Genomic DNA, 24,997 nt, shown 5'->3' with positions numbered 1-24,997 from the left:
GCTAATGTAAATGTCAATATTATTTCTAAAGCTCTTTTAAAGCAGCTATTACCTGTACAGGATTCACAAAACCACCAATAAAAACGCATAATAAATTAAACAGGCAGGACAGGTTGGTCCAGAGGGGAGCTGACAGAAGTTATGGGGAGAGGAACGGTAGATATGCTCTCTATGTGTAGAGAGCAGATGGAAAGAGAGCTTCAGAGATGGCGTTCCTCCTACAGTACAGATAGAAAGAGGTTTTATTCAAAGTTTCCTTATTTGTACGTCTATCAGCATATTTGGGATAGTGGTGGAAAAATAACTTAGTTTATCCGTCGTCATTGGTGGCCATGCTATTGACGGCCTCTGCTGTGGTGAACCATCTGTAGCCTGGCAGAGAGCAAAGGGGGAGGATGTGAGCAGTGTACACAAGGATGATTGACAGCGCTAAGACCCTCACCTGGCTCTGATTGGTTGTTTCTGATGGAGCAGATTTTTATTTTTTTTTTCAGATTACAGAAGGACCACAAGGGGAAAACAGAGGATTATATGATTATATGTCTCATACTGTCATGACATAACAAAATAGCATAAACATTTTTTTATTTTTTTTAAATAAAAGTTACATATTGCTGCTTTAAGGTGCCTCTTATTTGGGAATCCTACAAATGTAATGTGCCTTTAAACTCAGTTGAAACAAAAAATAAATAAACGAGCAAACACTATTTTCTCCTCTTTTCACCGTTGCCAAATTCCAGACAAAATGTTGAGCGTTGTTGGAGCGGTTTCTTGCGTCCTCTGCTTTCTGAGGCCATCCTTGTGTTTCCATGCGTGTAAAGCAGTTGGTGGAGAGCAGAGTTTATGCTGGGGGGGCAACGAGATCCATCACTGGGCCGGGCTGTTATCCAGTTGCCTGAGCAAAGCCTTGCAGTCAACGCGCCTCACCTTTCTCAATCTTATGACAGGTAGCTCAGGGATGAGCAGTGAAATTACATTCCCCTGACAAACACACCCGTGCCTCTACAACACACATTTGAGTTAAGGCAGTGAAAAAAAAACAAAAAAAAAACAACTATTTGGACAAGAATGCAACTGGGGTGGCGTTTGGACAAATCAGAACAAGTCCATTGAATCTTGAATCAAAAGGGCGATGGTGTATCACTCAAACCATCAGGCGGTTGTGAGCATACATTACGGTCTTCATATGTACTACGTTTCTCCTGAGACGATCCACGAGCTGAGGGTGAAACTGCAGCTTTGCTCAGATCATAATCGGCTTAACTTCAAATAATTAGAGGAGGCGGGATGCATTATGGTTCAGCGGTGGGTTTTAATTATATTCTCAAACAGTATTTACACTGGACCAACACGAGATGGACGGTAAAATTAAAACAATTAGGACGAAATCAGTAGCCGTCTTACTTCAGGGTCCCTCAGGGAGCGACTCCGTCGGTTACACAGTGCTTGACCTGGTTGGGTCTGGAAATGGACGACTGCTGCTTATACAGCAGCAAACAGAGGAGACCCATTTTTCCACTGTGGCAAATCGATAACAGCAGAACAAAAAAAAAACAACAACAAAAAAAAACATCTGTCATATACAAGCTGCATCATTTCAGAAAACATTACAGTATGGGAGAGAAGAAACTGCGAGAGCTAGATGAGAAGCGAGAGAGGCATCAAAGAAAAAAGGGCAAGCTGAAGACAGCACAACATGTAAGCAGAACCAAACACCCAGTCAATAGAAAAGTGTTTGAAACAACTTTAAATACTCTAAAGTTAAAACAACACAACAACAATATGACAGACATGCTTTGGATCTCTGTTAAATAACACATCTGTGATTTGCATTCTCTCTATAGCATCTTATTTATATTAGAAACACATTTGTAATACTTGTAATGCCTGAGGTTGACCCTCATCTACCATTTGTGTTACACACACAATTTACCCATAGCTGGGAAATGTCACCTGCAGCATAGGACCTCAGCTTGACCCTGATTAACTATCTTTCACAAAAATGAGAGATAGTTGCAGTTATAACGAAACGAGTCGTTTCTTGACACACAACACTCTTCGATGTTGAAGTTGTTACAGAGGGAAGAATGAAGTCAGATGTAGCACAAAAGGTGTTCAAAAGGAAAGGGAAGTTTCTGAGGAGGCCGCTACGACGGTAAGTGGTGCTCAACTAACGGAGCTGCTCGGTTTTATCCCACTGAGTCTCTGTAATAGAACAGGGCGCATTTGGAAATGTTAGCAGCCTTTTGGAAACTTTAAAGTAACCATATATGTTTTTTTAGGAAGTAGGCACAGAGAGTGCAGGTTTACTAATGGTTACCTCGGCAGTCGCTAATAAATGATGCTAACCAACGTTTGACAAGCCAACATGTAACAACGTTGTCTTTGTTTTAAATTAGTATGACCCTACTCTATAGCCACTGCTCTCCAGCTTGTGTACTTTAAAGAAACCTCTGCTGCTGAAATATCAATATTTAATAACTGCTCATTGCTTAAGCCTAAAAAAATACTTTAAACGGTGGTAATTAAGCTACTGGAAGAGAAATTGGAGTGAGCTAAAAATCAGTATTGGCAGGTAACTTTAAAAAAAAAGAAAGCTAATAATTAAAAAGTGCTCACGTGAAACATTACAACTCCTAAAATTATACGACGCTGTAAATATTTTATTTTTTTCAGCCGCTTCATTCAACTGTAATATGAGATTGTGCGGAAGTAGCTTAATTATTCTTTTGCAAATCTGCAACAAGGGATATTAGTGTAATTTAGCAATAACACCCAACAGGCATAAAACTATCAAGCTTTGTAATTTCTACGCTTTAAATATATTCAAGTTTTTATTTTAATTGAAGCCAACTCTCTAGTGGCCTTGGCTTCATATCACTTTCACTAATTTAAGGAGGGAAGTCAACAGGCGCAGCGCCTCTAAATCTTATTGACAGCGTTGCTCAGATTTATATTTGAGGATTTCCTCAAACTTCACTATTTTTAATTTAAAAACCACGCTTAATCAGTGATACACACGTAGTAACCAGATAATTGCTCCCTGCCAAAGTTGTTGGCAGTAAAAAAAAAAAAAAAAAATTGCTTATGTGGGACGTGCTAGAGCTGTTGGCACATCAACAGTAGAAATATCTGTCAAAGTATTGGTGAGTAGAGAAGGCGTTTGGCATTTTATATGCATCTCACACTGTTTTTCTTTTTTACAGCTATTGGTAAAAAAAATAAAAGACATTAACTATGCTACAGTAACCATGGTAACATGACATAAAGTTAAATGTAGACTGTGTGGAGGATTTGGGCTGGGAAAAGTCACTTCCTTTTGTTTCTAGAGCTTTGAGGTTAGGCCGTTGTACATGTCAGCCCTGAGCCTGGCCCACTCGGTCGCCCTCTGGATGGAGCTTTTCTCTCGGGTGAGGAGGCGAGCGACCTTCCTCAGCTTCTCCTCGTTCCTCTCCAGGTAACGGAGGCCCTCGGCCTGCAGCAGGTTGAGCTTCTCAAGCCGGCTTTCGTCCATGGGGACTTCTTCGTTCACGAAGGGGTTGAAGCGGAAGTAGGTGTCGGGAGGGAGGAAGGCGTCCAGCATGGCGTGAACCTCTGGGGGGCGGAAACACACGAGTGAGGCCTCGTGAGTAACAAGCTAGTAACCACGCACTAATGAACCTGGTAATAGCTTCGGTATGTACAAACATTCAACAGCTGTGTTTGGTGCGAAAAGTGCAAGCGAAGCCAAATTCTGCCTGTCAGGACTGTGACAGAACTAGATGTGTCACTGAGTGATCATTTGGAGCTGAAAGCCTGAGGTAGGTCCAAGAGAAAATGCTCGACTTATCTGCCATAGCCGTCTCCGTCTGCACTGCATGACTGGTTTTAAAATCAACAGCTTTTCAGTTCAAGCGAAAGAGCAGTGGGAAAAAAAAAAGAAAAAAAAAACAGTGTAAACACACCTAATGGATCCAGAAAGATTTGTGTTCGTATTTCTGTATGCGTTTCCCCCCAAATGTCAGGAAACCATTATCGAAACCGCCGCTCTCCTCCGAGGCTCTGCAGAAGTCTAGCAGTTTATTGGGAGGACATGCGGAAAGTTCTCTTGACTTTATTTTAGTTGTCAAAACCAATCAAAGAGTCTTAAAAAGTCTAACCCTGAAAAAATAATATTAGCAAACATTTCAGCTTGTTAGGGTTTGTCTACTTATAGTCAAAGTATATTAGTTTGAACTTTAGGGTTAGGGTAAGTACCTTACACTGACAGCTTGGAACATGTCAAAAAGAACAATCATTAAAATGTTCAAATTGATACCGTTATATTATAAGGATTAGCGCCGCTCAAATCGGGTTCACACTGTGCAATTATCGACACCCTTAAACAGAATCTTTAATCATGAATGGAGCTGTGATTGTGAGGTTGAGTTGGTGGTCTGCAGATCCTAAGCATCAGCAGACTCTCCAAAAGCTCCTGCAAAATTAAAGATGACCTAATTCAAATCATTTCAGGAAGGCAGGAAGGAACGAACGAACAAAGGAAGGACACAAGGATGAATGAAAAGGGAAGAACAAGAAAGGAAAGGGAACAATGGAAAGTAAAGAAAGGAAAGGCACAAGGAAGGGAGAAACTGACTCAAGCAAGACAGAGTGACACAAGAGAGGAATGGCGGTAGGACACAAAGATGGGAACAAAACAAAGACAAATGGGGGGAAAGAAATAAGGGCACAAGGAAGGGTATTGTTAACAGACAGGTTTGGGCTTGTGCAGTCCACAAAGCTGGCCTTTATGGGAAGTGTCTAGGAGAATACCATCATTGAAATGAGTCAGAAGAAATCTTGAGTGCAGTTTACCACAAGCTGCGTAGGTGACACAACAGAGGTGCGAAAAAAACGTGCTCTGACCAGATGAGACCAAAGCTGACATTTTATCAGACAGTGCCGTGTGAAACAGTACAGAGCAACCAGGGTTTCCCATCATCAGACAAAGTTAAAAGGTAGGCACTGTGGCATATTGTTTAGTACATAAACACGCATCCACTGGCTCTAAAAAGAATACATTTTCATCTGCAGTAACGGAGCGGGACCTTTAAGAAACAACGCAGACTATAAATGATGGCACGTTTTGAACAAAAGCATCGGTCTCAAAATACAAAGAGCATCCATAAACATTACAACTGGCTCCAAGCCAGGATTCCTTATGCAGAGCTGAGGACACTCCGAGCATCCTAATCTGTTCACAAACAGCCCACCTTCACTTCCCAGTACCACAACAAAGAATTTGTAAAGGGTTAAGAGTGACCGGTGGTCTCAGGAGAAATCTGACCCAAGGTCAGCTTTCCAAGACATGTTTAACATTCAGAGCGATGCCACACTGCGCTCAGGACTGTGCTGTCCATTAAGTTAAAGTCCGCTCCATAACAGGCTGTAATCATGCCATGTTTAGTTTTATCTGACCTGAACTAAGCAGGGGCCTTGAAGACAAACCTTAAAAAAAAAGAGAAATAAATAAAAATTTGTGACAGATTATATATTTTATAATTTATTGGCTGGTTTCAGGGCAAAAAAAAAAAGAGCCAGCTAACAAGATGAGGTTGTAATTTCTTATAGAGGAAAAAAGAAAAGTCCAATGAAGCAACTGGGTCGCATCCTGCACCACAGCATCAACAGGGACAGGGTGAGCCAAATTTAGGCACGGCAGAAGTGCCCATGTCGAGAGGTGATAAGGACATTAAGAGGCTGCAGCCTCACAGGGCCGCAGCGGGATCCATCTTGGACAAAGATAAACTGCAGTCCTTTTTCAGCACTGAACTCACAGAAACCAAAATTTGTAGGGGAAAGAGAGTTTTGTGCATATGTCCTAATAGTGTTCTATGTTTAACTTTAGACACTGCACACATAACATAGTGCGCTACAAAAGCTTTCAGGCATGGGTTATGTCCCGGTCAAACAGGATTAAGATTCACTCAAAAATGTAAAATAAATTTGTTTTAACTTGAATAAAAAATCTGAGCAGATGGAAAAAATGTAACAAACACAAATTGATTCCAGCAAGTGCCATATATATTTACTCTATGAAAAGTCTGGGAAAAACCTGACAAAAAACACGACAATGGCAGCAATGTCTCAACACAGGGATGTTTTGCTTCCTCCGAGAAGCATTTGTTTTTTCATGTTGTGGTGTGGAATCGCACATCTGCTTCGCCTTCCTTACAGAGAACAGTTGCTTTCAGAGGCATATCACGCTGCCAAACATGTCGAGTTTCTGAGCAGGTTGAATGTGGAGATGGGGTATCGTCTCAGGCGTATAGGGTTAAAGCTACGTGGAACGCTTTACCTTGTTGCACTGTGGTTCTATAAACAGTTTCAGATTGTGCGTTAAAGTCACCGGTGCTCTGCAAACTCAGTAAACTCCTCATCAGCAAAATGTGCACTTGGGAACCTCGCAAGTCTGACTTGGTTTGTAACTATTTGACAACGCGGAAAAGGTGCAGCTTGAGCTGTGAGCAACTGTTGTGGTGAATAATGGGATATGTAGTGTGATTGGTGTAAACGCTACAAAGCTATTGGTGAACCATTAATAATCTATTTATGAAATTGTATCGTGGGCCAGATGCTTCTTAGGACCCTTTAGCTTGACATGTCTGCAACAGGACAGAGCAGAGAAGTGCGTAACTGGAAAGTGGAAGGGAAAATATACAGTGTTCAAAATTCATTTTCAACTCGCCTCCCCCAAGTCAATACATAAATATAATGTAAAACAGTAGTGTGGCAATAGGTTCCTTTTAAAGCTCTAAAGAGCCTTTATAATCTTTAATATTTTGGTTTTGTCATATTCTTTTGGAAATAGACAGAATTGAAGAGGTCTCATTGTAATATTCATTTGTCTTCAAATTTTGCAATACAAAAAAAAAAGAACAAATAATTTATTCTAGAGCTCGTAATGTGCAGACAATACGGTACATTCAAATTTTTGTCTGACTTAAGATCAGTTTTTCTGACATTTTGTGTCACCTACCCTCGGTATCTGTGGCACTGCTGATGACGTTGGCGAGTTTCGTTTTGAGGCTCGTATAAGTGGCGCTGGTCTTGCCGGCGGTTTCGATGCGTCCTGTGCCGAGCGACACGACACACTCCAGCGGCGTGTCGGGCCACAAACACTTAGACTCGTGGATCGCGAGCGCTGTCGGGTTGTTAATCAGCAGACCTCCGTCCTGAGCAGAAACAGAAGAAGTCCTGTGTTTGAGACCGGATATCACAAGACGATCAGAAGGAAAACCCAAATTAATCTAAAAGCATGAACAGATTCTTGAAGTCAAGAGACTTGTTTTTTATTTAATCACTTTTAAAAAAATAATAATAAAAATAAGCATCAATGTACAGCTGAGGAGCTGCTTGAACATCTACAAAAAAACAGAGCTAAACTGTTAAGGTTTTTTTTTTTTTTTTTCATCCCTTCTCCACATTTTCATCTCAGCTAGCTTTGATACCAAGCAGGCGCCTGGGAGAGCTTTTGCTTTGGATCCATACTGTACCCAAGGCACTGGGGGGAGTCACTGTAGAGGCTGTGGGGATTGTTGAATAGGCATGAGGCTGATGGGGCCACAGGGCTGCGAGCTGGCAGCAGGATCAAACTCACCGGGGCCAGTCCTCATTAAAGAGGCCCGGCGGGGGGCAGCCGCAGGGGCCCCCTAGTGTCTGGGGACACAGCAAAGGGAAGAGTGCTTGCTCATATGACTGGGTATACGTGGATGTTTGATTTGAAAGAGCATTCTTGCTTTGAGTCGATGTGTATAATTATGTGGGTGTGTCAACATAGGTCGTTTAAAGGTCTAACAAAAACACACATACACATCTGCAGAAAATTTGAGAGAGTATAGAAAGTAGAAAAACATATTTGAACGGCCTGAAAAGACACTTGCATTAGTACAAATATCAGGAAAACAGCACAGACGGCCTGGACGACATTAAGAGCGGATACAGTATCAAATACACATGCAACAGCATGGCAGATGAGGGATGGTCAGCATGTCCCAGACACAAGGGTCTTGGATTATTTGCTACTGTTTGCATGTTAACATTTTCATAATGATTACAGATAATGCATCATAACGATGTCTGCTTTGATTTACCATGGACTTATAGTGCACATTCAATACCCTGCATTAAGCCAATCAATATAAAAAATGAAAATACTTTTAGAGCTCACTCTGCTCTTATTGCCACTTCTTGTAAAGACTTATTTAAATACAATATGTTAGTATCAGTGTAGTTTTAATGTTGCAGAGATTTGGCCTTTAAGCTTTTATAATGATGGAGCATCTGTTTCTACAATTACTGATTCGCAATATTATATTGAGCCAACATTTAAAAAAAATCTAATCTTGTAATAGGAAATGATACGCAAAACTTCCCGCTTCCCTTGGGTCTGGACGTGGGCCACAGGGGCCAATTTTTACGCCTTATGATGGGAAAGACAAAAGAGAATGCCGATAAAGCAAATTAGGTGCTGATCTTCAGAAGTTGGGAAAGTGACTATAGGTTCAAGTAAATCTTGCCGCTATGCACAATGAGGAGGAAAATTAGTGAGGTCATGTGCCTGCATTTGTTAGTGTGAGATTATGCTGATTATGCCATAAAAATTAATTTATTTTTAAAGACCTAACATATTTACCAGCGATGCAAATAAATACAGAGGACAATGGAACCTGTATTTACTTCAGTCCCTATGTGAGTCAAAATGTGCTTCTCTTTTTCTTCAAATGTAACCTATGGCTTATATTTTGCTTAGTTTCATGATATTCTGGTCTTTGTACAAAGAAAAGACTTTCAAAAATAGACTAAAGGATGAGTACGTTTCTTTTCTGAATTTAAATCATATCCAACATCTTAGAAGTTGATGGGAATCATTCCTTTTAAACCATACTGCGCGAGTCATTTCTGAGTAAACCTACACATTAGCTAATACTTCTAAAGCAAACCAGTGTGACAGAGAATTGGTCTAACAGGCCGATAGAGAAAAGTCCCACAAAGAGGGCTTAACTCTGCCACAAAGCACAGCAGAACTGCTGAGGTGGACATTTGTCCAAAGCACATCATTATGCAGCAGCGGCAGCTCGGCTGGCAAAGAAAGACAGAAAGAAATTGGAGGAAAGGGGGAAAACGCTTGGATTGGAAATGCTCCTGATGGAGACTAAAGCGTGACTTACTGCAGAGGGCACCAGGCAAGCCCAGCTGGAAACAAAACAACTAAGCAGTTTTCTTATCGCCAACTCGCGCTGTGTGAGGCTCCATTTTCTGAACTCTGTGTCAATTAAGGCAGCAGCCCAGGTCCAGTTATGGCCTCTCCGTGCTGATGGCCGGAGGGCAGCTTCAGAGGAACAGTGGCTCGTTTCACACTGTGTGCCAAGGCAAGCAACATTACAGCATTCATGGTCGAATGTTGCCTCCATTGCAAAACACCTGCTTGGACAATTCAGAGCATACATTTTCTTTTTTTTTTATGACTTATTGATTACCCACAGATTCAAATCTTGCATTTTTTTTTTTTAAACTGTAGCATGAAGTAACAAGTCAGCTTTACGGATACCAAACCACCGTGGAAGGTGCAGAAAAATCTGTTTGCTGGATTTGCTGCACTGAATTTAGAAACAATGCATTTTATAACGGCGATCTGCAAAGTTCTCAAACTCCAGCTGCCGGTCAAAGCGGCAGCGTGACACGAGGCAGAGGTTGCTTCCATCTATAAGGATTTGCGGGACCAAAGCTGCTCAAACTGCAATTTGCCATGTGTCACAAGATGCAAGTCCTCGGAGGGTTCATCCCCGTCAAACGATGCTCTCTGATGGATGTGTTGCCCCTTTGAGGTTCAATTTCCATCAAATGGAGAGAAATTCCAACTTTGAAATGCAACTTCCTGAAACACCCGGTGCTTTGTTTTGATTGCATATCTTGCTTTTTGTAGGAAGCTGGTAGTTATTTGCTCAAGAGGATCAAAGCAAGCCTGGGATTATCCTGTGGCCTTGTAAATGCAGGGGGGGTTGCATTTATCGTATAAGGCATCATTTATCATTTTAAATGTCTAATCATGATAAAAACTTTGATTCATCGTTGTCACAATAATTAATGATGTTTTAAAAACCCCAAAACGGTCTGTATGGTCGGGAACGTTAGTTTTACCATTTTGTCCACTGCTTGTTCAATGGACGTATCAATAAATATCGAAACTAAAACTGAACATACATTTTTGTTTTCTTTTTGTCTCTAGTGGAAGGTCTACACTTAAGACAAAAGTGCTGTAATGTTTCATTTATCAACAATTACAGCAGATATAAGATTTCAAAATGGACACGACTGCTATGGCATTTAGACATACAGACAAAGGCAATATTTATAGTCTCTATGCTCCAACAAGCTGTTCACATACAAAACGTTTGCTTCATCTTCCGCATGTCAATGTGAACTCCACCAAGTCGTCTTCTAAAGAAGCCTTGGGGATTCTGACCTGTAAAAGGTGCTATGTAAATAAAGTTTACTAACTTACTAAAACATCATTTGCCAGTGTGATTTTTTTTTCTAGTATCATTATTTCTTTTGAGAGAAGCTAATGGCTGTTGACTGTTGAAATAAGGTTTTAAGATAATTCATGAAACCCAGAAATTTGCATTTTATGACCTTTTCTTGCTGTGACTGTGTGAAAGCTGCAGTTCTTACAATCTAATAAAGAGCCAAAGTGTCTGTGGGAACACAAACACCAGCAAGGCATTAATCCGCTAGTTAAATCATTGGCAGATAGTCAGTTTGTGAAAATAATGTTTCATTTTGAGCTCTACGCCTTTTGGAGATCAGTTCACCATCAGCTCAGTTAAATCTGTAGCCCTGCCCCGCCAAGATGTCCACGAGCAACGCCTGAACATCTGCATGATGTCGCATGCGCTCCTGTTAAAAATCTATCAGTTCTCATTAATTTTGGGCAGCTTATCTTCATTGTGCCCGCTTTAAGCTGCCTCAGAGTTGAAGGCCTGAGCTGAATGGGAAAGAGGTGCTATCTTCAGGATCAGAAAAAGTAATTTCATGCCCCAGAGTATGTCAGCTCACATTAACGGGGACAGAAAACTTTATCCTCTCCGCTCAGCTTCTATTTCTCAATATCTTGCTCACTCTAAAGTGTGGGTAAACTCCTGTCTTAGCAGCCAAAAGAGGAAGATGAAGACACCTTTTGTTTAAGCCTTAATGAAGTGAAACTACATTGTGCGTCTGGTGTGGCATTCCTGTCACAGCTCCACTAAAGTGACTGTGGTCATTATACTTCCTCCTCTGGGCTTCTTTGACAGGGACAGGACAGGGCACTGAGCTCTGCCATGATTTACAATGAAGCTCCACAAATGAGAGTCCTTTTTCATAGTTAATTAGGGGATTATTAGAGAAGCATTACATAAGCCTTGGACATCCACTGATATCGTTCACAACCTGACTGTTGTGCACAAAAGGCTCTTTTTCATTTCATTTCATAGTAGATAATTAAGTGTTCAAAATAGTCTCCATTGTACTTTATTGTGCAAGAAATCGCCAATGTCATTACATGTGGCGCAGTAATAAAATTGTCGTTTTAATGTGAGCTGACCCTTTATTTTGACTGTTTTATTTCCAATGAGACTCTGCTTACCCTCAGACTTCAGGAGCCCTGCTAAAATTGAACAAGATGACAAAATGACCACCACAGTCCGGTCTGTAGCTGACTAAAGCAGTGCTGTCCAGATAAGACACAGCTGAGCTGAAGAAGCAACCTGAGTGGGTCCTCTGGCACGCTGGTGGAGGTCTCTAGTGTTTTATAAACTTCTTCTCCTGTTGCTCAAACCTGTTATTAAAATTACTGTTGGGTCATAAAACTAATAAGCAGCAAGATCCACGGCTCAAGTCATGGCTGAAGGTCTTTTTAAATGGACTTTACATGTTCTCCCTTGTGGGTACTCACACTCCCGAAACATGCATGTTCGATAATTGGTTTCTTAAAATTGACCCTACGGTGTGTGCGTTCATGGATGTCTATGTTGTCCTGTCATAGATGAACAACCCATCAAGGAAGTGCTCCACCTCTCACCCAATGCCCACCGAAGAGGAAAATATGTTTTGAGCCAAATTCAAGCTTTGTAAGACGAATCTGAAATATTCAGAATTACAACATATATCAGAAACTATTTTTCACTGTTTGTCCCACAAGTGGAAATAAAACAGCTATCAGTAGCCTGCTACCATTCGCCAAAGGACAATTAAGCAAATGATCTCAAGGCTTCACCATAGCCCAGAAAAAGTTTAAAGCTTCTAGGATTGTTCTAGGATTGTTCAGAACTATGGACTCGGGGAATTAACAACACTTAGACGAGAACAAAGTCATGACAATCACTACAAACAAAACGTTGCATTCTCCAATAGAGAAGAGTGATTGAGAGCCCAACAAATAGCTTTAAATGAATTTTAACTGCAAGTGGCAGAGGAATGTCGGATAAGGTAAGAGAAGCAGGCTTCACTGTTTACCTGTGAATAAGGTCAGCCGTCAATGTTAGTTCGAAATGTGCTGAGGTCCGTAAGCATTTCTGTCAGAGCTGCTGGTACAAATGTTTTGTGAATTTTATTGTCTGAGGTATTTCTTCTTCTTTTTTGCTCAACTTAAGTGTCTTTGGCTCTACATTATTAGAATGTGATCGTTGGCTGTTGTGTTATTTCGGGGCAAGGAGGGGAAGGAACCTTGTTACGTTAATAATCCATTTGCATCATAGCCCTCTGAGTGGTAACTGAATCATAAGGTCTCTTAAGATTCCCAATCCTGGTGTATTTGTATGTAATCAGAAAGAAAAAAAAACTGAGACTTTAGGAAATTCCCCTCGTCAAGTGGAATCCAAACCACAATGAAAGACTCCATTGTGAAAAGCAAAGATGAGAGCAGAATCTGTGAGAGTATCATTCCAATGTGGTGGACAGGTCAAGTGAGAGGTCTTCATGCCATATTATGTAATTACGCCGACCGGTTCTCCATTTGGCCTTTAGCTCCACAGACGCCAAAGGTCATGGTAAGGTTCAAATCATCCTCTCAAGCTCTAAACAGAGGAGGAATCCATGTGTAGATGTTTCGACTTTGCCTCAGGGAGACACAGTAAGTGAGACAGGCTCTTTCCTAGACATTCTCTGAATTCACAAATACCTTCTGATTAAACGATTAATCAGATTTGCCGGCTGTGCTCGTTCAGCTCGAACTGAAAATCTGTGGAGTGATTCAGATTGATTTGGCTCAGTTGCTCCTTTATGTCCTCACTCCATAACAGCATGGAGCTCATGTAATGATTGCCTACTTTACAATATAAATTTAATTCCATGCTCTTCTCATATTGAGCACAGATTTGGATCTCAATAAAACTTCAAATTGAAGATTTAAAGCTGTGGACTACCCTGGAGAATTACATCTGGAGGCGCGGCTGTAAAAAAAAAAAAAAAAAAAAAAAATCCGTCTCCTCATTGCTTGATGTACTGTCAGAGTAGAAGATTTGGGAAGATTTGCAAGAGCTATTAAACACCAGAGTGTCTGCATAATCATCCGACCAATCTAATCCACAAACATGTGTCTCAACACGAGCAAAAACATCCGCATGCATTTACATCCGCTCTTCCATTGCAGCCAGATTTGTAGAGTACAGCTAGCAGTTACATAATTGACCCGAGCCGTAGGCGTCTCCTTGTCCAGCCTGTCAGTTTATGTGGACAATCACGTCTTGGTAGATTTCAGTTTACGCCACACTTTTGAACCGCGCTCCAGGAGACGTTAAAAGTTCACAATATTGTTTCAGAACCAAACCAGTTCCCCACCAACTTACCCATAACCTCTCTGTTTGGTCTTCACGATGCTGTTTAATCACTGATGAGCTCCAGCAAACCTCAGAGATCATTAGAAAACTGGTGGATTTGTACCGAGATCAAATCATACACCAGTGAGCACTATTTACCAAAAGAGCTTTCTGAAGGCAATTGTTTGCACTGAATTTTAATTGAAGGTATCTGAATACATGCAGCATGCGTGGCACACCTTTTAGATTATTAGTTGAAATTATTAAAGCCCATGTTTCCATCTTTATATTTTCGTTTATATATTCTCGTTTAGCTTTTCTGTGCTGTACATATTGCAGTCTTATTAAACGCGCCACAGAAGCCCGACCCGACCATCAAACAAATAATTTCAGTCCGACTCGGTCCAAGTTCTGGGCCGTAAATCTATCTACTGCTCATTGGTCTAACAAATAAAATCCTAATAAAAAACAATGAAGCTTGTAGTTGAAATGCGATGGGATTTAAGGGCTGGAAATATTTTTTTCCAATGCACTGTACATTCACCCCATATATCCCAAAGGTTCATCAGTAATTAACAACATAATCCAAAAGCACTCTGTGTGAAATTTAATCAGATGAAGGTCTGCTTGATAGCATTAAAACCTCCTATAGCTTTTTCTGTAAGTCCGTTTCCTTTTTTTTCCCTTTGGGCACAAACATAAAGAGAAAGTTCTCTGCAGCAGGGCTAAAATGTTTAAGCTCTATCCTCATAGCCAAGCTTTTAAAGATTATTACAGAGGGACAGCTAAGACATAACAGCTTCCAGAAGGATCCCGTGTTACTGTTCCTGAATTTTACATCTCTGCTCTCCTCACTGTTGGGCTGAATGCCTAATTTATTAACAAAAGATTCACACTGAAAGGAGAGAGAGAGAGTGAGAGAGAGAGAGAGAGAGAGAGAGAGAGAGAGAGAGAGAGAGCGAGTAAGTGAAAACAGAGCTCCAAAAGGTTGCGATTTCTTCAGCTGGCCTTTTAGAAAAGTTGATTATGTAACACTCTCTTCTTTCAGAAGCCAGATTTAATGTCTTCTTGAGCTAATGTTTAAAATTTGCTCTTCATTAGTGGAAAAAAATGAGAGCGGCGATCTGACCTAGTCCATTTACAGCTGTGTAAAGTCTTTCTGCAGAGCATGGTGGCCTGCTGGGGCTCTCATCAGGTCGCTCTGGGGGGTGTCAGTGGTCACTTGTTTAATGCCTTTTTTTTGCCAAATGCTGGTAAAGATGGGCACAAAACAATCTTCCCCCATTCCTTTCCATCGCCTCACCAGATACCATGGTAACCAGGCGGAACGACTGGGTCCTTCTCGCCATTCCACGCATGCCGTAGCATCCTTTGTGAAGCGCCTGAGGTCTTGTACTTCTGTGTTATTTAGGGCTGCGATAACTGAAAGACTTGATGTGGAACATAGTCCTCTTACTTCCTTTCATCACCTCGTTTTCATCACTCTTTTCTGTCCTTATCCCTACAGAAAGCATCCCTTCTGAGGAAACGGCATCAGATGGCGAGGCTTTGATAATGCCACAGCTGCTCTGCTTCAAAAGTCTCGCCCCAAGTTACAATTTCTCCAACGTCACTGATCGGAAACTACAGCTGAGGCTCCGTCGGATTTAAATATGAGCCTGCAGGCTCGCAGAAACGCCAACAAACCGTCGACTCGCTTCAGACGCAGGGCGAGAGATTTCCGACGGTTGGCCGTCTGCGCACGGCATACCGACTCCGGCGCTCGCCCGCACAACGGGGTGATTGTTTGGGGCTTGAATTAGAAGAAAAAGTCTGTGGGTGGTAAAGGGAAAGACTGAGATGACTGTCTCTCTAGGGAATCCTGACATCATACTGAAAGCATGTTGTGTTCGTCAATGGCTTCAAGTAGCCAGTAAATAAAGTCATCCGACTGGATGGCGTTTAAAGCTGGACGGACATGAATATGGATACTAAACTGTGGAAACCATTGATATAACTAAAAAAATGTGTTTTACTCTGAGAATGTTATTCTCTGACGAGCATTAAATCTAAAATTTAAAGAAGTGGTTTATAGTTTCAAAGCTGTGTGCTGTTAAGAGAAAATGACATAACTATCTTACCTGCAGTAAAATTCTCTCTCTTAGCTTCTTTGCTTTAATGAACAAAAATTGAAATCCCCATTTACTCATCAAAACCAATAATAGCATTAATGAAAAAGCTATTTTACAAATCTCTAAGCCTCTGTAGCTTCTACATCAGTTTAACATTTAGAGTGCCTTACGAAAGTGTCCATGCCTGTTTCTGGTTTTCTTTCGATCAATCAATCAAGCTTATTTGCATAGCATATTTAAGCAACAAGGCAGTTCAAAGTGTTTTATATAAAAAATAAAAAATAATAAAAAAAAATACAAAAATACAAAGTCATAAAAGCACTTTGAGGTCAAATTTCTGGTATGGACTACAAGACCTAAAGACTTCTATGTGTACATTTTCTGTTAATTGTAAATTTGACTGTACAAAAATTAACCAACAAATAACAAAATGACAGATGAACTGGTTTTGAATCCGTCCCTATTTATTCATCAAAGCATACCTCCCAGACCTGGAGGTGTACCAATCGGACTTTTCCTTGTCAATACCGATTCACGGCCGTCTTATTGGTCTCACCATTAAAATCCAATTTAAAAATTGTTGTTTGATAGAGACAGTGGTTCTGAAACCACCAGACAATTTACCTGCCACAATATGTCAAATCACCAGTTCCTGACCTCTACGTAGATTTTATTCAACCCAATGAAAAGAGCAGTAGTGTACATGCAGTTGATTGATGTCTTTATAGGCTGAAAATGGAGGGAGCTCTTAACGTTGCTGCGTTGACTGAACAGAAAAAGAATCTGTTTTTTGGTTCTTGCCCATCAAGTCAGCAATCGCTCACAGTTGTTGCTTGGTGTAGCTCTACCTTAATCTTGATCTGATTTTTCTTTTTAAAAAAATCATAAAACGCTTAATGAGCAGGCATTTGAAAATGGCAAATGTTTCCGTTTTGAAAAAGTTGGCTAATTTTGATAACTCGATGGTGCGTCACTGAAAAAGCATGAAAATAAAACAAGGACAAAGCTGAAATAAAACAGCGTATGCTTCAATTACAAACCCACACACAGAGAATGTGAATCGGAACTTTAAAATATTTTCTTACGATTTATTGGACTAAAGTCTGAGTGACAACCAATGAACTAATTTTACGTGTGGGATATGTTGCACGTGGTCTGAACTGCTGACGCCACCTCAACCTCACTCGGCGTGAGGTTTCTTGGCATCTGTAAACGAACGGAGTTTGTAAAAGCGATTCCACAATTAGACAGTCTGTCTCTTCGTTCCGACAAAGCAAATGCAGCAGGCAAATTGCTGGTGTGTGTGAGCAGGGGGACGCAGCGGTCGGGATAAATTATGCAGCTCAAAGTAGAGGAAAACCTGGAATATGGCGTGCTGGGGAAATCTCCTGCTATAGGTGGGTTTTCATCAACGAGTCTCTTTCATTCTCTCACCCCTGCACTTGCCAATTCACATATACGGAGAAACCCGGCTTCCAATTAGAAGTGTCGAAGCTCGCTGAAGCTCGTTATGGCCTTTGATGCAACGATTACATCTATATTGTGAATGACAGTCGGATGAGGAGCTGAAAACTGTGATTTTTGCCTCTCTGTGATTTTTATCTCTAATTGCAACAACTTAGTAGTACAATTTTGAACACATCAAGGCAGTGGCTTTACCAGTCCTTTCTGGTGTTTTTTTTTTTGTTTTTTTTAAACAAACATCATCCCTGTGTTCTGCCTGAGCTCAGAGTGAAGGAGGAGCGCATATTGATCAGTAAAATGCTAAAGTAGAAAGGTGCTTCGTTAGGTTTCTGTTGGCTAATGCATCCCACTTTGCAGCAGATGATGGATTTAAGTGTTCCTCACAACGACTCTGCTGCTTCACTCTCCAGTAAAAATGTAGCTGACTGGAAATAAACACTGTTAGGAAAAAAAAAAAAATAGAGTTCCTGCTTCCCTCTTACTGTGCAGAGGATTTTTCTCATTAGGCTGCTTGAAATCCTTCCATTTTTTCATCCTCAGCCGTGAATGCTCAAATCATTTTAATTCGGCAGCCTGACAATGAATTCTGTAGTGTGTAGCAGAGGACTGCTGCTGCGTTGTCGCACAGATGAAGAATACTGTATACAGGATGAATTTGAAATGAAGGATTGCTAAAATTGAACCTTCACAGGAGCAAGAAGTGGAAGAAACCAAGAAAAGGTCAGCCGGCAGAGGATGTGGTGCACAGCGTGGAAAGTGACGTCTCTGCCTTAATGCATGCACATTTTTTAACAGCTTCTGTAATTATTTGCTTTTGCATAAAAAGCAGCACGAGTGGTTTTTTCAGGACGAAATATGTTGTTTCTAATTACGAGCAGCTAAAACTGTCTGGGACCACTAAATGTATGCACGCCGAGTGAATGTAGAGCCAATTACATGTGAAATCATCTCAAATGTGCAGGTAGTAAAGAACCGAATGTCTATAATCGTAGATTTCCTGCAAGGAACACGACAAATTAATACCCAGGTATTTGCTCTGTGAGCTAATGTGTCTGACCTGGTGGAGATCATTTCCCAGTTTGAACTCCTGGAAGTACCCGGGGGCTGCTGACGTGGCACGGATGGCCTGCCACAGCTGGTACTGGCAGCCCCCCAGGTAGTGGGAGCGCACCCCGGGCAGCAGGTTGTAGTTCCTGAAGACGTGCGCCTTCAGAGGAAGCCCCTGGTTCACGATGGTGCTCACAGCTGCCACCTGTAGGTTCAGAAAACAACAACAGAGGTGGTTCTTTTAGTGTGAAGCTAATAAAAAAAAAGCTAATAAAAAAAGAAGGCAGGACAAACAGGAGAGAAGAATAAAAGGATCTAAAGCTCACCTTGGGGCAATCGGGATTTCTTGACGTCTCCACAAGGATGTGGGAGCCCACTTTCTCCCTACAGGGGGATAACAGCATGTCAATTCTCTTCAGATTCAGCTTGTTATATTATAGATTTTGTCTGTTTTTTGTCCCCCACACCGAAATGTAAATAGGAAATGTAGTTTTCAAATGATTCATATATGACTTCATATATTATAGGACAAGAGGTGTTCAAACCAAACCATGTGGAGAAGTGATTGGCTCCCTTGTCAAATCTAAAAACAATAGAATTTAGAAATGTTATGTGACAACACGAAGAAGGCTAAAAATATATATTTCAATCTCTGATTATCTGTCTTTTAAACTATTCAGAACATGCTCTTGCTTTCTCATTGCTACTCTTAATATTTAAATTATTCTGCATATAGATGAGAAAAGAAAAAAAAACTAATGCAGCACTTTCGAAAACGAAGATCAACCATCGTAGTGGTAGCATGATGGTCTGGAGCTCTTTTGCTGATTAAGGACTTGGATGACTACCAGCAAATGATGGAACCGTAAACTCACAAACAACTCCTAGAGGAAAATGTCTGGTCATGAGTTCAATCAGCCTGAGATGAAGCAGGACAACCCAAAACCCAACTGTTAGTTACAGCTAACAGTTGTTTGTGTAAAGCGTGACATAACCAGACACGGGATTAGGGGAAAAAATAATTTTCTGCATAGGGTCATCTCACTTTGGATACCCCCCACCAATTAAAACATTACATTATATAAAGGTTTGAAATGCATGACATAGCGTTCTTACACTTTTCCTTTGAAAATAGTCTTAGTATGCAGTCTGAAAACGCTTCACAAAGTTGTAGGAGTCAAAGAAGAACTTTAAAAGAACTTCAGAAAGACGGGGGAACTTTTGATCAATTTTGACTTCTTGAGTTCAAAAAATACAAGGTTATTGGTGCATCTAGCCCTTTGTTCAGCACTGCATGTTAAAAGAATTATAATATATACTTTTGACTGGATTATAGACCCACATTTACAGTGACTGATTTAGGAATCATCTCAACATTGTTTTATTTTATTTTATTTTATGGCCAATCAATAATAACACAGCTCTTCAGTGTCAATGACTTGCAAAGATTTAAAAAAAAAACAAAAAAAAAAACAAGAATTGTTTGCCATTTTAACTCTAAATAACTCTAACAATATTTACTCAACGATGAACCACAGCAGTGAAACTGACTTGAGGATGTTCTCCCACGCCTCGCTGTCATAGAAAGCGTGGCTCCAGCCCATTTTCACGGTGCCTAAAATCACGTTCTGCTTGAAAACGTCTGAGCCCAGCCTCCGGTACAGATCATCGCACTCTTTCACAGGGATTTGGATCACGCCCAGCATGAACCCTATGACAGCTCCTGAGGTAAAAACACATAAAACCATTAAAAAAAAGGACTAGGTTGAAATATGGTGCTGGATTGGTATATAATAAAAAAAGCTTCTGCGTTTAATCCTAAATAAAGAACAGCCAAGCTAAATGTTCACTTACACAGTTAAAATTGCACAATGTAACTGTGAGAGAAGAGATTTAGATCTACAAGAATAATGTGGGCAATCAAACTGGGCAGATGTGGTTTAAATGAGCATAGTTTATCTGGCACACAGACCGCATTATTATTTGTCAACATGCATTAAATCTTCAAGTACAATAACTCCTCCAACTGTTGGAGATTAAGGCTGAGAGAACCTTAAAAACACTGCTCAGCTTATAAAATGCTTCTGTTCAATCTGCTGCGTTATGTAGAAGGAGTCTGAAAAAGACCCACAGCGCCCTCTTGTGGCATTTTCAGTTACTAGAGCGCAGTAAAACTATCCCAGTAGTAGATCAATTTAAAAACGGTTTCAACATTTTACAATTTTAATCTTTCCAGCGATTTTTCATAACATTCTGGAGATTTGCTCACAGAATTTAAGCCTGTCAAATAATCTGCGTGAACTACAATTCATCAAACGGGATAATGCTGACGCTGGCCTAACATCCAGCTGTGTGGCGTCACGTCACTGCTTTATGTAATGTTTGAACACGTTTAAACATCGAGGTCATTGCTGTCAGGGAAACTGAGGTCTAAACAAAAGCCGAGCCACAAAATGGGTCACTTAGCGATCTGCACTGACAGTTCAGCCGGTACCCTTCTTAGTGTTGCACTCTGCTTTCATAATCCACCAACATGCTTTCAGTCTGCACACGGTGAAATAGAGCAGAAGGACAACATACCTGTGCTGACACCACAAATATAGTCAAACAGTTCATGGATGGGTTTGCCGGTCAGGGCTTCCAGCTTCTGTAAGGTCTGAAGGGCAAGAACTCCCCTGAAGGAATAAATGTCAGACACACAAGAGCAGAAGGTCTATTCAAACAGAAAGCACTGACTGGACAGTTGAATATTTAGTGATTCGGGACACTGTTTGATGCATGACACATATTCAGCAGCAAGGAGGAGAAAAAGAGCTAAATCTGTACCGTAAACCTCCTCCGTCTATGGACAGGATTCGTATCCCACGGCCTTTTACAGGTTTATGATAGCCAACCAAGGCGAGAGCTTCTCTGACTGCAGCCCTTAAGCCCGGGTCGTTGGCCTGCTCTAAACGCAGCAGACAAGGAATGACCTTCTCCTGGCAAACATGAAAGGGGAGAAGAAGAGAGAGCAAAAAGATGCTGTTCATCAACTATGGCGTTATATGAACAGAAATGGATGGACAAGCTATACAAAGTCAAATACAGAAGAAGGAGCAGGCAGAGGAACAGGACAGCCACATCATGATAACCCCAGATCTGTGTGGTGCTATCACGTAAATATAGACTAAAATGTTGATGCCTTGTTAAATCTACTCCAGGAAGAATTAAGTCACTTCTAAAGGCCAAACAAATACACTAGCAATGAGTACCCAATATGGCAGGCTGTTTTAAGAAAAAAAAAAATCAGCTTCATATCTCAAATGACGTAACCGGATTTATCATTTGAAATATCCTACAGTTCAGGAAAGTGCGGTGAAGCCAATTTTATGTTAACACAGCCTGCCGTACACCCAAAGATTCCATTTAAATTACAAAGACAGATCACAACATCCATAGACGGTTTCTCATGTTCTCTCAATAACATCCTGAACTAACAACTGATAACATTATTATTACTGTATGCATATCAAATGACAGCAAACTTGTTTTGACACATTGCAGTTCAGCAAAAAGTGAAATTAATCTAAACAAGTGGAACTCTTTACATGGCAGCTGAATAATAAATAACAGAAACATCCAGCATTAAACAGCTGCTCATCCAGCAGCGCAGATAGAGGAGAAAAAAATGATAATATAAAGTAATCAATACAATGTCAGATCAGTTGGGCATTTCTTATTATGTTTCAAGGCTAACATTAAAATAGAGTAAATCTGTGTTTAATAAGAAAAAGCTATGGTGAGTGTTATAATATTCATTTACACTTTAATCACAAAAAGATGAACAGATGAATGTCATATTACACTGTGAGTTCAGTCACTAAGCACTAAAAGCAAACCAGACTAATCTGTGCTAGACAAGCATCTGCGAAAGCATCGACAGGCCCCACCAAGGGGGAAAAGAAGACGGACTGTTGATCCCTCACCTTGACTGCTACACCACGGGTCTCTGGAAACTCCAGCAGGTGGTAACTTAAGTCCTCCACCCTGCTGATGTAGACCCTGACGTCTGATGCTCTGTGGAGAGCCTGGACCAGAGCCCGGGTGCGGTTGTCCACACTCACCCTGGCTATGATCTGAGAGGGGGGGGGGGGAATAAAAAGTTCAATTTGGTGGTGTGTTATATAGATATCACAACACATGAATTAAAATTGTGGCCTGTAATAAAATTACTTTTTTTTTTTGTATTGTTTACCAAGAAGTTTGTCTTGTTTTCAGTAGAAAATATTTAAATTAATATATGAAGAATTTTATATGTTTATAGCTTATTAGCTTCACTTTGCTGTAACTAGCCGTTTGGTGTTTTCACTTCTACAGCATGTGTACAGAATGTCTGGGAGGGGTTATTTTTGAAAACGGATTCTCAGAACTGAGAGACGATGTAAGCACACCACCAGCTGACTTACAGAGTGATGGGAGGGGATGGGGGGGTGGAGACCCTGTGTAAACAGCAATAATAGACTCACAACCATCATGCATGGGCATCGTATTCTACTTAACTATAGGTAAATATCCAACCTAACACACACACACACAGAATCTCATCCTTGACTCCAAACACACAACAGTTTAACATAAGAACCCTGCTCAAGTAACAGTGCCGTACATAAAATACACAGTTGTTGCTGGCCTACCTTCTCCCGTTGGAGCAGAAGTTTCTTAGCTTTCTCCTCTGCAGCACTCTGCTCTCTGCTAACTGGGCTTTCAGTCGGTTTCACCGTCACGGCCTCAGGTTTCTTCTCCTCCATCGCAGTGCTTTTAGACTCTCCCGCTCTGAATTTAGGGACAAGAGGAGCAATGTAGTTCCCAACAAATGCCTGCACAGTGGGAGCGGAATAGGACAAGTACTGTCCCAAACTCTTCTTGGAGGACAAAGGGGTGACCGGAGGGGCGCGGCCGGCTTTATCGGACACAGGTATGAGGTCGGAGGGTTGCTGAGGCTGAGAGGGAGGTGGGTTGTTGTCGACATTGTCGCCTTTCTCGTTCTGAGTCTTTGCTCCGCTGCCAAAGTAAGAGTTGATGTGATGAGACAAGTAACTGTAGGTCTCATCTAGGTTGGCTGAAAATGCGCTGGGATGGAAAAGTCCTTGAGTGTCTTTGGAAGTAGTGGTTTTGTTCCCATTGTTACTCTGAGGTGCAGGAAACTCCTCCTCCTCCTGCTGTTTCTTAGTAGCTTTGACAGTGGGAGCAGCTCGTCTCAGCTTTTTATTACTAACGTCACGCACAGTGACAATTGCAGAGGTGACAGTCACCTGAGCAGAACCAGCGGGAGTAGTGGAAGCAGTGGTCCTCCCATCAAATGCAGCTGCAGAAGTAGAGAGGCCAGCATGTGCAGAAGAACTGGGTGTAGTGGATACAGTGGGAGCAGGTGTGGGGGTGATTGCCTTTTCCTCAGGTTTTGCTGTAGATTCAACACTGGCCAGGAGCTGTGTCTGTTCCTTTGGCTTGAGGCGAGAGATTTTGGACAGAAGCTGTGTGTGCGTCCCACTTACAGCCTTGGAAACTGTGTCCAAAGTACTCCTGACCCGCGACATACGCTGGCTCAGACCCACAGACCACCTGGAAGCTGAAGTATTCAAACACAGGGAGCTGGTGTGAAGTCCAAGTCGCTGCCTAACCTGGCTGGCTTTAAAGATCCATGCCTTCCTGCCTCTAGTCTTCAGATGATGGAAGTGCCTCAGGTTGAGGTAGCCAACAGGTTGTTGCACATGGATCCTACAGGAGGAGGTACCAAACAAGAGCAGTAAAGCCGCTGACCTGCGAGAATGAGTCTGACACATAGAAGATGCTCTGTCTATCTTCACCCAGATATTTGGGGCCCATCTATGATTCATATTGTGTCAGAGGAAGAAGACAGACGCCTTCCGATGAAATATTAGATCTACACGTACTGTCATTAGCCTGCAAATGGACAACAAAGAAGCACAGGTAGGGGGCGGGGGGGAAGCACAAAACGAAAACAGAAATGAGGCAATAATGACGAAATGGTAAGATGGTGAAACTAGTGTTTGAGAATTTGTTGCTTTTATCGGGAGAAATAGATTAAATCTAACAGCTGAAAGCAACTGCAGATCAGATACTAGCTTAGCGCAACTTGTTAGTTTCATAAAGGCCATTCGAGACATAACAACTCATACCTGTCTTCTTATGCTGTCGTCTCAATGAGGTAAAACATCCCATAATTATTTCATTGTGTCGCCCTCCTTTGTTTAGCTTTAACACAAAAACATAACCACCGTCCGACTACATTAGACGTTATTTAACCGGACAATTTCCAGAATGACGACAGGGTGACCGTCGAAAGAATAACAACGTTCACGTGACGCTCTATCTGCTTCTCTATTGGCTGTATAAAACTTGGCCCATAAAAGGAACTCACTGATTGGTTGATAAAATTGCCCCACTTTATTCAGTGGTGAGTGGTGGGTAAGGACGGGGATAAGGGCTAAAACCTTAGTTACAGTATAAGGAATGTAGTTTTGGTGCTTAATCTCAGAGGATGTGCCTTTTCGTCCTCTACCC

At 41.3% G+C, this 24,997-nt stretch overlaps 1 protein-coding gene across 2 annotated transcripts; it reads right to left on the bottom strand.

Annotated features, from left to right (window-relative positions):
• Positions 1 to 1,292: 1,292 nt before the first annotated feature.
• On the bottom strand, positions 1,293 to 24,770 carry LOC106929213 (calcium-independent phospholipase A2-gamma-like). 2 transcript variants are annotated; one of them, XM_015005949.2, is made up of 10 exons: positions 24,613 to 24,770; positions 23,110 to 24,376; positions 22,402 to 22,551; positions 21,263 to 21,414; positions 21,017 to 21,111; positions 19,988 to 20,159; positions 18,763 to 18,820; positions 18,447 to 18,641; positions 6,998 to 7,193; positions 1,293 to 3,594 (listed from the first exon to the last, which is right to left on the bottom strand). In XM_015005949.2, the coding sequence occupies exons 2-10, from the start codon at positions 24,307 to 24,309 to the stop codon at positions 3,326 to 3,328; spliced, it is 2,487 nt and encodes an 828-aa protein (XP_014861435.2). In that variant the 5' UTR covers positions 24,310 to 24,376; positions 24,613 to 24,770; the 3' UTR covers positions 1,293 to 3,325. The 2 variants fall into 2 exon arrangements, with proteins under 2 accessions (XP_014861435.2, XP_087862592.1); XM_088006466.1 differs by having other exon boundaries at positions 23,110 to 24,190.
• Between the last annotated feature and the right edge of the window lie 227 nt (positions 24,771 to 24,997).

Source organism: Poecilia mexicana, unplaced genomic scaffold (genome assembly GCF_051168715.1).
Source record: "Poecilia mexicana isolate PSO_F unplaced genomic scaffold, ASM5116871v1 scaffold_6, whole genome shotgun sequence".
Classification (NCBI taxonomy): Eukaryota; Metazoa; Chordata; class Actinopteri; order Cyprinodontiformes; family Poeciliidae; genus Poecilia; species Poecilia mexicana.
This window is presented reverse-complemented; position numbering and strand designations above follow the sequence as displayed.